The 14,950-nt window shown below is 42.3% G+C and overlaps 1 protein-coding gene across 16 annotated transcripts in view; it reads right to left on the bottom strand.

Annotated features, from left to right (window-relative positions):
* The window catches only part of STAB2 (stabilin 2), a 178,439-nt gene that overhangs the window by 119,105 nt on the left and 44,384 nt on the right, over nt 1-14,950 (bottom strand). For all 16 annotated transcript variants that reach the window (XR_010148140.1, XR_010148141.1, XR_010148138.1 and 13 more), the window contains exons 6-9: nt 14,778-14,873; nt 9,210-9,335; nt 8,221-8,417; nt 6,178-6,311 (exon numbers count right to left, since the gene is read on the bottom strand). Coding sequence is in view for 8 of the 16 variants with exons in the window: in XM_016924069.4 (XP_016779558.4) it covers nt 6,178-6,311; nt 8,221-8,417; nt 9,210-9,335; nt 14,778-14,873 (553 nt within the window). In the remaining 8 variants the exon portion in view is untranslated. The remainder of the gene's footprint in view (nt 1-6,177; nt 6,312-8,220; nt 8,418-9,209; nt 9,336-14,777; nt 14,874-14,950) is intronic.

Genomic DNA, 14,950 nt, shown 5'->3' with positions numbered 1-14,950 from the left:
ATTGTTGCACAGCCTCTACCTGGTCTTTTTGCCCATATGTTCTACCCTGAAATCTGTTTTTCATGCAATCTCCTGACTGCGCTTTAAAATTCTGGCACCTGTGTGCTTAAAACCCTCACTGACTCCTTTTATCCACATGAGAAAGTGTACACAGGAGAATCCTGCTCTGTCTTCTTTTTGGTGTCCACTGAAAATTCCAGCAGCGCTAAACTACTTCTTTTTTTAGGCTGTTATGCCTTTCTCAGCCTGTCTGTCCCGCCAGGAATGCTTTCCCATCCTCACCTTATCACTCTGGTGTGACCTCTCCCCAGCTGTGTTGAGCACTTCCAGCACATCCCATCGATACCTCTATCACAACCCTATCCACCAGAATTACCTCTGGAGACATTGTCTCTTCTGCTAGATGGTACACTGTCCTAGAAGATGGATCCCAACTATAATAATTCCTCATTATATCCTAGCACTTAGGGCAGTGCCTGATTGTTTAACTGATTATTTACTGATTATTTAAGTACCTTCTTAATTCTAGGAACCTTCTAGGTAAGAGAGCTACAAAGATGATAATAAGAGACACTTTGCCCTTCTTGAGTCTTACATGCTAAGGATGGACCTGAAAACAAAATAATTATAGCAACATGGTAAGGCCACTTGACCTCCTTGAGTCCCAGTTTCCTCTTCTATAAAATGGGTTTAATAATACCTTTAGGATAGTTGATAGAGAGATAAGGAAAGAAAAATAGCACTGTGACAGACATATAGAAAAAGCTCAATGCTTGGCAGATGATAACGACAAGGACAAGGCTGACATGATGAAGAAGGTGACTATAATGACAACAGTGACCTAGAGGTGCTGGGATATACCAGGACAGCCCATAGAGAGATAAATGAAGTTTCATTGTAAGTGCCATGATAGAAGATTGAATAGGATGCTATAGGGCATGGAGAAGGAAGTAACTGATTTTACCTGGAGAAATAGGGGACAGCTTCTAGGAGAAAGTAATATTTAATTCTAGAAGGTTGCATATGAGTTCTTTCTTTCTCTTTTCTTTTCTTTCTGGAGTTTTCCCTCTTGTTGCCCAGGCTGGAGTGCAATGGCGTGATCTCAGCTCACTGCAACCTCTGCCTCCTGGATCCAAGTGATTCTCCTGCCTCAGCCTCCTGAGTAGCTGGAGTTTTGGCCTCCCAAAGTGCTGGGATTACAGGTGTGAGCCACCGTGCTCGGCTGCCTATGAGTTTTCTAGCTGGACAAACACTTGGGGGATCATTTACTGATGAAGCCTTTGGGGTTTTTATGAAGAATTGGCTCTCAACCAGAGGCAATTTTGCCCCCACTCCCCAGCCCCGCACAGAAGCCATTTGGCAATGTCTAGAGACATCCTTGGTTGCTACAACTGAGATGGGGATCTGCTTACACAGCCCAGCCCCTCACAACAAAGAACTGTCTGGAAAAATGTCAGTAGAGCTGAGGTTGAGAAACCTTTTTATAAGGAATTACTAAAGTAGATCTAATCATGAAACAATTTAATACAATCAAATAACAGTTTCCTACTTAAATGTCAACCTCCTCTGCAAGCACGGTGCTACGCTAATTTAATGATGGAAAGGAGGAGACTGGTGACTCTGGGAAGTGATATAATACAACAGTCATTCTTAAAAATTAATCCTACTATAAGTTACATTCCTTCATTTGAAGACAACTGTTAACAGCAAGACATGTAACCTTTACAAACCACTGAGTATGTTTCTCTCTAAAAGTTTCTTGAGTTGTTAGGTGGCCAATGGTCTGTTTTGTGTCAAGTGACTTGGCCTTTCTTTCCTAAGGATTGCAGGAGAATCATATTTTAATGGCCTCAGTGCTAATGGAATGCATGAAACATCACTATTTTAAATTTTTATTTCAAATCTCAGTCCAAAGTCTGAGATGTTATGAGACCAGTTTCTGACTTAACTGTTCTCAGTTGAGCCATGGAACATACACAACATCACCTCTTTAGGAAATTGTTTTCTTTTTATTAGGAGTAAATGTCTCTTGCTGTCTTAAGGCTTTAAAAACACCCAGAAGCCATTTGCATTTTATAGTTATGGGTTAAAATTAATTACACTTAATGCTGGTTGAGATTTAGTTAGTATATAGGGTGTCTCAAAGTCTTAGTACAGTTGCTTCCTTTATTTCTTCACTGGTTCATTTCATTTCTTCATTGTTTCATTTGTTCCTCCAAATTCTCACTCATTTCACTGTTTTTTATTTCTTATTTTATTTTTATGTTTAATATTTGTGGGTACATAGTAGGTGTATACATTTATGGGATACACGAGCTATTTTGATACAGGCATGCAATGCATAATAATCACATCAAGGCAAATGGGATAGCTCTCATTTCAAGCATTTATCCTTTGTGCTACAAACAACCCAATTATATTCTTTCAGTTATTTAAAAATGTACAATAAATTGTTGTTGACTGTAGTCACCTTGTTGTGTTATCAAATGCTAGGTCTTATTCATTCTATCTGTTTATATTTTTTGTACCTATCATTTCACTGTGTTAATTGGTGACAGGCATTGTTTCAGCAAAGATGAATAAGACATGGACCTTATATTCTAGTTGGGGATTGAGATAAGTTCTAGTAATAGCCAGCATTTATTAATAGCTCTTATGCTACATAGTCTTATAAGGGCTTCAGTGTGGTATCTTTTCTAATGCAACAACCCTATAAGGTAGGTCCTGTTATTAGCCCCATTTTAGATAAGGAAACTGAAGCACAGAGAAGTTAAGTATCTCACTCAAGATCACACAGCCTGTAACTGGCAGTGCCTATGCTCACCGCCACTATGCTACATCCTTATCACAGTTCTGGACCCTAAATTCTCTCATAGACACATTCCAGGGTGCTCTGGGAGCCCAGAGGGAGGGGCATCAGAGAGCACTGGGAGGACAGGGAGGCATCCTAGAGGTGAAGATACTTAGGCTGGCCATTGAAGGAGCAGCGTGTTAGGCTGACTCACAGGAGGTGGGTGGAGCACGGAGATGGCATCCTAAGTGGAAGGAAGAGCACGTGCAAGGGCCAGGAGTGGGGAGCACCATGGCATGTTTGAAGAACAGTGCGATGGACTGGATGTTTGTGTTCACCTCAAAATTCATATGTTGAAATCCTAACCCACAGTGTGATGGTATTATTAGGAAGCATGGCCTTTGGGAGGTATAATAATTAAATCAAGAAAGTAAAGGCCTCATGAATGGAATGAGTGCCCTTAGAAAAGAGGTCCCAGAGAGCTCCCTCCCCCTACCCACCTTGAGAGGACACAGTAAGAAGTCACCACCTATGAATCAGGCTTCACCAGATCCTGAAACTACTGGTACCTTGATTTTGGACTTCCCACCCTCCAGAACTGTGAGAAATAAATTCCTGTTGTTTATAAGCCACTCAGTTAGTGGTACTTTATTATAGCAACCCAAACAGACCAAGACAAATAATAAGTAGTTCAGCAGAACCTGAGGCAAGGGTATATTCACAAGTATGGTGGAGATAATGCTGGCTTATCTGCACCTGCTATGAACAGCCACTTTTGGCCATACCCTCCATACCCTGGGAATGGTCTCAGGCCCTGGAAGCTGGTTTGGAGCTGTTTGGGCAGGAAATTACAGGCTTCTGAGTACCCTGAGTGTGGTCTAGTGGGGGGCCCGGGCTCTTGGGGAGCATGCCCCTTTGGACGTTCAGATTCCTTGCCCTGGAGTAGCCAGCAGAGGGCCAGAATGGGAGCTTCTAACATGCAGTGCCCAGGGGAGGGGCTCCTGTTGCCCAGGTCTAAGGGTCAAATTGCTGGAAACACATCTGGCAGTGGCTGAGCTGGGATTTAAAACTAGATCCATCTGAGAATGTCTCTTGCCACTGTACCATGTTGCCTTGGAAAGGACTCTTGGGAAGACTGTTTACACTGAGGATATCCCAACCTGTACAGATCTTATATAAACACTGAATATCATCAATGTCACTAGCATTCCAAGAGTCCCTACACTTCACTGTTGTTTGTACTTTTGCACAACTGGAATGTAAACTGTGCTTATTACAATAGGCCCACTCAGCCGTGTCCTGGCTATTTTTCAGCTGAGTTTAGTTAAATGAGAGAGAAATGCTCATCTCCTCTACTGTCCCTTACTTCCTACATCTATTAATAAGTAAAAGTAAAAAGGCAAAGCATAAAGTTATTTGTTCTCAGTAAGAATCAAAATGGAGCTTAGCGTTTAAAAGCATATTATATACATGAACTCATTAGCTCTCCACAGGCAGAGATTCCTGGTCTCTAGACCTACTTGACAGGTGAGGGAACTGTGGTTTAGAAAAGTTTAGTCTTGCCTAAGGTCACCCCAGGGGGAGTGGTAGAGTTCATGTTTCAACCCACCCTTCTTGATCAGGTGGACTTCTGTGACAAATGCAGTCTGATTTTGAAGATTCTGCATAAGCTACTTGCCATATTGAGAAGGCATAAATGAAATAAATTTTTATCCCAGATGAACTAAATTACCTGAGGACTGATGGCTTCATATTTTATCAATATAACTTAGCTAGCTTTTTTACTTAGGCCTTTTTTGGCTGAAGACAGTCAATTTGAGGTGTGGGAAGGTTTGTGGGTGATACATGTACCCCTAACATCACAATGTTAGGTTATCTGACATTCTAAACACAAATTTGGAAGCAGCTTATATTATTCTGATATTCCCATTTCATTTTTAGATTTTATCTTCTCAAACACAAGGAAAGAGATCGCTTAAGGTATTCTATTTAGACTTTCTCAGAGGGTGGTAAAACATGCATACACCAGCTTGTTTGGTTCTCAGCATTGCCAGAATATATGTTTGAGGGGAGGGTGTGCCTGGATGCATATGTGTGTTGGGTGCCTCTGTGCCTATATGCATGGCTGTGGTGTATTTGTGTGTGCATTCACATGTATTGAAGGATTTCTAGGTGCCAGCTTCTTCTCAGAGATTGATGAATGTAATCCTGTTTAACTTTCAGCACAGCCCTGGTGGGAGGTATAGTTCTCTCCCTTTTATCGTTGAAGAAACATCAGTTCAGAGAGGGTAAGGTAAGGGGCAGACTTGGGATTTGAACCTAAGTGTTCTGATATCCCAGCTCTTTCCACTCCATGTACAATAAGTACAGATCTATTTATTTTTCCAGATAGGACATGATGATAATACAACCTGTCGGGGCAAATCTACACACTGACCACCCAGTTATAAAAGGCGTGAACTTCCCAAAAGATGAAGGGGGCTCTGGAATCACAGAAACTGTTTTATCATGCTATGGTTCGATGTTGATTGTGGTTTTGAGCTCACAATGGCACTATGAGTCTTTCTCAGATGCTGATGATAGCGAGAATTGAAAATGGAACAGAGATAGAAACCTCAGTCTGCGAGTCAAAGACTTGGGTTCTAGCTTCAGGTCAGTCACTAATGAAAACACATTACACTGGTGTCATAGTTTCTAGAAACATTCTCTCATGTAATCATCACAACAACCTTATGAAGTATAAATCATTGTGCTCCTTTTACACATGGAGCAACTGAGGCCAGAGATATGGTGCCACTTTCCTTGGTCATGCATCTTGTAGGTATCAGTGCTGAGACTTAAACCTAGATCTTTAGTCCAAATACCATCTTCTTTCTATCATGTGAGCTGCCTTTGCCTCAGAAACTTTCACACAAATGTTTTTATTCACAGTAAACCCCTTCTTTTGAAATCTAGAGTCCAGGAAACACCACTAGTTCTTATTCACTTTCCCTAGTCTTGTTTTGCACCACTAACAAGCAATATGTCATGAGTGAGGAAACAGGCATGTACATTAGAGGTCATAACCCTGTAATCTCAACAACCATTTGTTTCCCCAGTCGCAGTGGCTTCCTTCTCCCACATTCTGACCACTTCATATCAAGTTATCAGGCCACATCAATATTCCAGAGTATTCTAATGGTCATTATAAAGGAAATAATTGTTGAGTGTTTAATTAATTAAAGATTTATTGAGTACCTACTACAATCCTTGCTCCTACTATGTGGGGTGGGGGTGGATACAAGGCTGAATAAGACACATTTCCTCCCCTTCAAGAAACTTACAGCAATGACTGGACACCATTTTCAACACTTGGAAATGTTGGTGGAGGAATTGAAAAGACTTACTCAGTTCGGCCTGGTGCGACGGTGGTGCAATTTGCATTCCTATGACACGGGTTATCTGATTTACATATATCAGTCATACTGCACCCCACTCCAGGTACGAAATTCTGGTAATGCTCCTTACACTCGCAGTGAGACTTCAGTAGACAGGGAGAGAAAAACAAATAGGATCCTAGTTAGTTACTTCAGCTGGCATTCTTCTTTAATTTGTATTTTTATTCTTCCATAAAAACTCACTCAGAGTATGTCTGAAGTGTGGACTTAAACTAAAAATTTGTCAAAGTATCTAAAAGTAGAAATCATGTTTACACATGTCACCTGCTGGAAAGCTTATACTCCTTGCTTATAAAGTTTAGCTTCAATTTTCTTGTTTCCTAACCCTTGACCTCCCTAGCTCCATAATTCCCAGTTTTAGATTGTCTATAGGTGAGCAGAAATTGATGTCCAAATGGGAGGTATTATTGCTTTAGAATAATGGTTTTCAACCAGGAGTCTCAATCTAGGACACACTGGACAATATCTGGAAACAAGTTTTTTTTTTTTTTTTTTTTTTTTGAGACAGGGTCTCACTCTGGTTGCCCAGGCTACAGTGTAGTGGTGCAATTTTGGCTCATTGCAGCCTTTACTTCCCAGGCTCATGTGATTCTCCCACCTCAGTCTTCCGGGCAGCTGGGATTACAGGTGTGGACCATCATGCGCAGCTAATTTTTTGTATTTTTAGTAGAGACGGGGTTTCGCTATGTTGCCCAGGCTGGTCTTGAACTCCTGGACTGAAGCAATCCATCCGCCTCAGCCTCCCGGAGTGTTGGGATTACAGGAATGAGCCACCATGCCCAGCCTGGAAACATTTTTGAGTGCCATGATGGGAGGAGGCGGTGCTACCAGAGGTCAAGAGTGCTGTTAAACACCTCACAATGCACAAGAAAGCCCCTTCCCACAAAGAATTATCCAGCCCAAAATGTGAAAAATGCTGAGGTAGAGAAACCCTGCTTTGGAATCATGCACGTGCTGCTTCTGTGTGAACAATGGAGAATTTCTAAGACTTGAAAATCTGTCTTGGAACCCATTTTCAGAGATAAAGCATATTTTTTATCTCACATGCGAGGTCTTGACATTCATGGCATAACATTAATTTTCCCATAAAGACCCTCATTTTACAGATGGGAATTTAGCCCCTTGAATTTTTCTGCAATCCTGCCCCAGAAATCGATAGCAGAAAAATGTTGCATAATATATCCTTTCTCTTTGGAGGCAAGGTTGGGTGGATTCTCTGCAGGGAATTCTAGGAACATTCCCATCAGCTAGCATCCAGGTGATTAGACTGCATGGCTATTTGGGTCAGGCACTGAGCCCTTCCTCCTACCTGTGCAGCAATACCCTTCTGTATGGACACATTTCCTTCACTGAAGGCTTGATGTGCAGTTATGGACACAGAAGGCATCCACTAAATAAATACTCAATGGACGAATGTGCTATTAGGGCCAAGGCTCTTTCCACTGGATTCCTCAGTGAGGGTCTCCTGACCAGATTTTTTATCAGTCAAGGTCCTGATGTCATTTAGAGGGACAGTGTCTCTCCCCAGAATATTCCCACTGCTCCCTATAATCTATCAGTGCTGCCTGACATTTTATCTGTTTCATTCGTTTGGAACAGGGCATTTTTGGTTCTAAGAGCACCTTTTAAATTAGAAAGCCATTGCAGAATGGAGGATTGCTGGTAAAAGTCAATCATATGTTCAACAGTTAATTTGTTAATCTAATTTTGAATTATGTGTATATTTTGCCAAACACCATATAGGACTGTGACAGGAGAGAACGTAAGACAATTAAGTTTGGATGGGGAGCTGGGAAAGTGTGAGTTTAAAGGATAGACTGGGTGAGCAGGCACTGATTTCAGGCTCTGAGCACATGGAGGACCATCTGGAGGGGAAGACCAAGCAGAACATTGAAAGGGAGAATTGGGATGCATAGAAGACAAATGATACCTGTGACACATAGTGGCTTGTCAAACTTCTAGATACATCAGTTCCCTACATCATTTGCTCACCTGTCCAGGCCCATCATATTTGCACACTGTAGACTTTGTAGGGCAGTTTCCAAAGTTAATTTGGCAGGGGTCCACAGGCAAGCACACTTGGCCATCCCCACGGTAGCCTTCTTGGCATGTACAACTGTGCCGATTTGGTCCCAGGTACGTACAATGAGCATGAGGGTGGCAGATTTTTCGTAAACACGGATTGATGGCTTGAGAGGCAACAGCAAAATGAGAGGCAGTTAGTTAACAGGGATGGAGAAGGAAAACTGAACCGTGAGCAACAGTGGATCACAGCTTATCAAAACTGCAAAGGCAACTCACAGTTTTCAAAGACAAACATTTCCTTTCATTTCCCCCTGAACCAGACAGATTTATGTATGGCCATCAGAAATTGTACAAATATTGTGTTGATATATTAGTAGGCCATTTTGTGTATGTAGTTAAATATAAAACAGCATGAAAGAAAACATTAACACTTACAGAATTTATAATATGTACTAAGCCCTGCTCTAAGAATTTGCTATGTATTAACTCATTTAATCTTTACAATAATCCCTGAAAGTAGGTACCATTATTATCCCCATTTCCTAGACAGAAAAACTGAGACACAGGCAGGTTAAAGGTCATGTAGTCAGTAGAAGGCAGATCTGGGACTGAACCCAGACAGTCTGTCTTGAGAGTCCGTGTTTTTAACTGATACATAATACAGCTTTTTATAAAGTGAATAAAATCAAAAAGATAAAATAAGAAGCATTAAATGTTCTAACATTGATTAAGGTGATATGGAAACATGTAAAAATCTATATATGTGCTTTCATAAGAGAAGGAGAAGCTGCCATTTATTGAGCATTTTGCTTGGCACCTTTTGTATACGTTTCACTCAACTACACAGAGAGAAATAGAAATGGTCATTGTGTTAAGGAGGTTGTGAGATTTTTTTTTCCTGTTAAATAACCTAAACATCTCAATGAATAAACTAGCAGAATCTAAATTCTACTCACGGTCGCAGTATTTGCCATCGCCTCGGTAATTGGGAAGGCATTTGCATTCCAGTTTGTTTTCATCTTCAGTGGAAGGCGAACATCTGGAATTTTCTGGGCAGAGCAAGGCTGCACATTCAGGGATGGCTGCATAGGAAAATTGTTGAAGTACTTGCATTAGTAGAATAACCAGTTCTTAAGACCCCCAAACTGCAGTATTCCCTTTTATTAAAAAGCAATACAAACTCATTGTAATAATTTAAAAAATACAGAACACGTAAAGTTAAAATTGTCTTCTTGTTAGTCTCCCAAATTTACCGATATCATCAATCAATAAAATATATTAATTTATAACATTTATTTGTCTGATTTTGTAACAAAATAGAATCCTGTTAAAATATTTAGCAATGTAATTTTTAATTTAACAATATATTATGAAAGCCTTTAAGGATCTGCCTTGATCTCTAGTAACTGCATAGTATTTCAAAAGGTAGGTGTGACGTAGATGGCTGTCAAAAGCTATGAAGAGTCTGACATCAGCCAACTGGCAAAGTGAACAAGCTGGGCTAATAAAGTTTCATGGATGCTGGTAGAAGATACAAAACTTCTGGGTTAGAGTGAAGTACAGCTTAATACTTACAGCAGGGGCAGCAGCCAGGGTATCAGCATTTTGGCACCAGTTTTTCCAAACCTCAATTCCCATGGGGCAATTCAAAGAGGACTAGACTGAGACATGTACATGCAGTGGGTTTCATTATAGGAGGTGAGCCCTGATCTTAGGGTACCTATTTTTTTTTTAAATGGGCAATGTATTATTTAGGGACAAGCAGGAGACAGAAACCACATAATTATTTGAACAGGGAAAGTTGTACTATAAAGGATTATGAACAATTAAAATCATGAAAAATCAGCTAGTGAGAGTTTAAAATAAAATAATTCTAAAGAATAAAGAAACCAAACACCACATGTTCTCACTTATAGGTGGGAACTGAACAATGAGAATGCATGGACACAGGAAGGGGAACATCACACACCGGGGACTGTTGTGGGGTGGGGGGAGGGGGGAGGGATAGCATTAGGAGATATACCTAATGCTAAATGACGAGTTAACGGGTGCAGCACACCAACATGGCACATGTATACAGATGTAACAAACCTGCACGTTGTGCACATGTACCCTAAAACTTAAAGTATAATAATAATAAAATTTAAAAAAAAGAATAAAGAAATAGCAGGTCTATAAAGAGCAACTACTGTACTAGGGCTGAGACAAGTACCCAACGTATAACCTTCTTCCCTCCAGGCTGAGATCTGAATACCACTGGAAAAGCATAGCGTTAGTCACTAGATAGCAAAGTTGCAGAGATGCCTTGACAATATTTGCTGGAAATCTGCTCTCTGGGGTGGCTGGGAGGTCATGCATGGGGAGGTCACAAGCCTTGGAACTCACTAGGTGCCAAAGGAATCTGTTAGCCAGTGGGCGCTGCTGGCAGCAGCAGCTAAGAAGCCACCTCTCTGTCATGCAGTGCACCTCAGTGTGTGGTTCAGGCCTGGGCAGCTCCAGACCAGCTGTGTGGGATTCAGGGGATGTGTCCAGCTCTCCAGATGACCAGCTCTTCAGGGGCCTTGCTGTGCATGGGGCTGAGGAGAGGAGTACCGAACAGCCTTCCCCTGGGCTGAGGCATGGGCCTGTGCAGTCTGGGGCTCCTGGCTGTGCTGCCACTTCCTGAGTCAAGCACTGGACAGTGTGCAGTGGCCAAATGCTGGAGGGAGCTGAGCTCTGCAGGAACCCGGCACTGGAGAAACTATGTGGGGCTAAGAAACAGAGAAAAGCTGTTTTTCAGGAGCCTGGTGAGTGAGTCAAACCAGAAACAGGGAGAGAGCCCCGGCTTCCTCCTCTACAGTCCTTCTGGCACTCTTCATTGATAAGGCTTCACGTTTTGCGAGCTAGTGAAGGAGAATCATTTATAAAGCCCAGCTCCATTATCACAGAGCAGGCAAAAAGGGTGACTTTGGAGCTGAGAGGCACTGGCAGTGAGCATGCCTGCCCTTTGCTCCTGAGGGAGATACTATGTCTTCCAAGTCTGTTCAGTATACAAACATCCTTGAACACATGATCTGGAACAAAGAGCAGTCAGTGTATTGCTCTCAAGATGTGCACACATGTGAGAGATGCATGGAGAATTGTCTCCCAACAGTGGCTAGTTGAGTAAAATAGTTCACAGAGACTATTCCCCCACCCCTTCCATAAACCCGAAGTTTTGGCAGAAAGTGGCTGCTCCTTCAGGATTACATTTTCCACCCCACTTTACGTCCAGGAAAGATCACGTGACTAGTTCACTCTGACGGAATATTGAGTAGAGGTTTTATATATTTTTCCTGGACTTTCATAAGCAGGTGCCTCTCCATCTTCTCTTTCCCATCTGTGATGGCGGGAAGCAGAGCACTCTGAGGTACTAGAGAATGACAGAGTCACAAGATGGAAAGATCTGGATCCCTAATCACCATGCAGGGGGAAGCTGGCGCCAGCCAGGAACACCCACATTGGACTGTTACATGAGTGAGAACTACACTTCTTTAGTGTCAAGCCAGAGGTTCCCAATAATTTTTTCAAGGTATCCCGACATCAAAAGAAACACCGAAAAGATTCATTTATTTAGTTGTTAGAATCACTTAGCAGCCATTTGAAAAAGTGACATGCTTAATAGAAAAATGTCTATTCTTAAGTAACCACATTGACCTATGTATAAGACATGTGAGTGTGTTGGACACTGCACAACTTCTCAAACTTTAAAGTTTGATACAGATTGGAGACTGGCACCCTCATTTCAGTCACATTGATTTTCACACGGTACTTGCCTTTTATCATAGCAATCACTGAAAATGTACCTTTGCAAAGATAGGATGTCACTGCAAGGAATTAGTGCGACCTCAATGTTGAAATTGTGAACCAACTCAAGCTAGCAGTTCATGTGGTATCTGACAGATGTATCTCTGTGTTTCCCTCAGAAATTTAAAATACCAATAGTAGCCAGTGAATTTGATTGTAGTACCTTGGGACACCTTGGCGCACAATTTTAAAACCATAGTGTTAAGCCACTGAAGTTTTGTGTTTATTTTTTATAGCAACTAGCATTATCCTAACTAGTATAGGATGTACCACAACTTATTCAACCAATTTCCTACTGGTGGGAATTCAAGTTGTTTTCAGCTTGTTATCTTCCTACAAATAGCATTTCCATAAATTTATTTGATCATATATGCTTACCTTTGTCTAATTCCTCTCCTCTCCCGGGGTAAATTCTTAGAATTGGGGCCACAGAAGCATACTATAAGCATACCTTCAAATTTAGTAAATAAATTTCTCCCATAGGTTGTAGGAATCCACATTCTTACTGTCATTTTTCTCATACCCACAGATGGATATTATCTGTCTTTCCAATCTTTGTAACATAGTGGGCAAAAATAAAAAAACAAATGAAAATAAACCTCCAGGACTCCAAATATGACTGCATTTTAATAAGTATGTATGTAACGATTAGTGGACTTAGCACCTTTTTCATGTTTATTGCTGGTTTTCATTTCTTCTTTCTGAGACGGAGTCTCAGTCTGTCACCCAGGCTGGAGTGCAATGGTGTGATCTCGGCTCACCACAACCTCCACCTCCCGGGTTCAAGTGATTCTCCTGGGTCAGCCTCCTGAGTAGCTGGGATTACAGGCACCCGCCATCATGCCTGGATGATTTTTGTATTTTTGTAGAGACAGGGTTTCACCATGTTGGCCAGGCTGGTCTTCAACTCCTGACCTCAGGTGATCCACCCGCCTCGGCCTCTCAAAGTGCTGGAATTACAGGCATGAACCACCAGGCCCGGCCTGTTTCCATTTCTTATTCTGAAATTTAGACTTTGGACTTTACATGAATCCAATTTTTTGTTATAAAAATGTACCTGCCATGTGAATTTTAAATATTTTTGTCCTAGTCTCTTGTCATTTGGCTGGACAGAATTATTATTATTATTTTTACTTAGAAGCATATCTATTAGGGTTTTCCCTTAGGCCGGCTTCTGGACTGGGTCTCCTGCCTTACTGAGAAGGCCTCTGCCCAGGAGTCCACTGCACAATGGCAGGAGTGGCCAAGGAAGGAGGCTGACTGAGGACCACAGAAGACCTGTCCTACCCACTTGCCTTTGCATTTGAACTTGAGGCTTTCATGGCTGTTCCAGCTACAGGAAGAAGACAGAGGCTGAGTTTATTCATCCTGTTACTACCACCGCTCACGGCATCTCAACCGCTTCCAATAAAATGAGTTTGCATTTGCTGACTTTCAATCTCACCCAACCCTTTCATTTTACAGGAGACTAAAGTCCCGAGGATAAGTTAAATGAGGCTAGTGGCACAGGCAGAATGGTCGATTTCTTAACATCTCAGCTCCCCGGCTCTGCCATCCTGTGAGTTTCTCCTTCACAGGTCGATGTTAAGTTTTGCCAGTAGAGGGTGCTGGCGGGACACGGTGGGAGGCGGGAAGTCCTCTTTCTGCCTCCAGGGTGCAGTGTGCTGCTGCTGCTGCGTGTTCCTTTGCTGCTGCGGCAGGGTCTGTTCAGGGATGCTCTGCCTCAGCGGTGCACCCAGAGTTCCTCAGTGGCTGACCTTGCATCCTTGGCCTGGACCTAGCGACCACCTTCCCACAGCCCTCTCGACATAAACATTGTGTATTCCAGGATTTTGCCTGAGAGGCCCCTGATTTCCTGTGCCTCACCCACCAGCCTCAGCTCCCCAAGGCCCTGGAGGGTTGCCCCATGCCTGCTAGGTGACTGTGGTCCAGTGCTGGCCTGGATGAAACAGCAAACTTCTCGGCCACCCACCACACCATCTCCAACAAGGTTTAAATCCAGCCTTGGGGACGGCCACCCCATTCCAAATTTCTCCTTCCTTTGTTATGCTCCATCCTCTCTAGAGTTCTCTTTGCATTTTTACAGCTGCTCTCCTATCATAGCGTACTAATTATCCCTATTAAACTTCCCTTGTTTAAATCACCCCTTGGTTTCCAGCTCTTGATTGGACCCAGTATAATAGATTGCTTTCAGAATTTCCCATGGATTCACATGACTTGAGTCCCAGCTCTCCTATTTACTAGTTGTGTGGCCTTTGGTGAATCACTCAGCGTTGGTGAAGCACCCTTTCCTCTTCCTTAGGGCTGTTAATGTGTTCCGCCTTTGAGGCTCATAATTGAGAAGATGCTGTATCTCCTTTACTAGGTGACTCACTTGTTGCGATGGGTTGTGTTGGCTTCCCAGTCCCAGTGTCCTTCTCTCCATTCTACCCTTCACCTGGCCTCCAGTTCAACCTTCCTAAAACACAGCTATAGCCTTGACACCACATTGCTTCTGTTCTCTTTCTTCCTCCTCCTCCCTTTCCCTCCTCTTCTTTCCTTTTCTCTTCTATATTCTCTTTTTAATTTCTGGTTTCTTTCCAGAAAACTTTTGGTGGTACCTTGCCCCTGCAGAGAACCAGTAACAGATACAAAATTGAAATGCATACATTTCTGCCTATTTGATCTGGTGTGGCATTAAGGGAACTAGCAGTACTTACGCTTGTCACACTTGGGGCCAGTGTATGCAGAGTAGCACTCACAGGTTCCATCGCCATCTAGTCCACTGTTGCACACCCCATGCACACAGTTGCACACTGGAGACAGAAAGTGGGGGATTTTTATTACCTGACATAGACTGTTGCTAAACATTCTGGAAAGCTAGTATTTTCAG

Source organism: Pan troglodytes, chromosome 10, assembly GCF_028858775.2.
Source record: "Pan troglodytes isolate AG18354 chromosome 10, NHGRI_mPanTro3-v2.0_pri, whole genome shotgun sequence".
Lineage (NCBI taxonomy): Eukaryota > Metazoa > Chordata > Mammalia > Primates > Hominidae > Pan > Pan troglodytes.
This window is presented reverse-complemented; position numbering and strand designations above follow the sequence as displayed.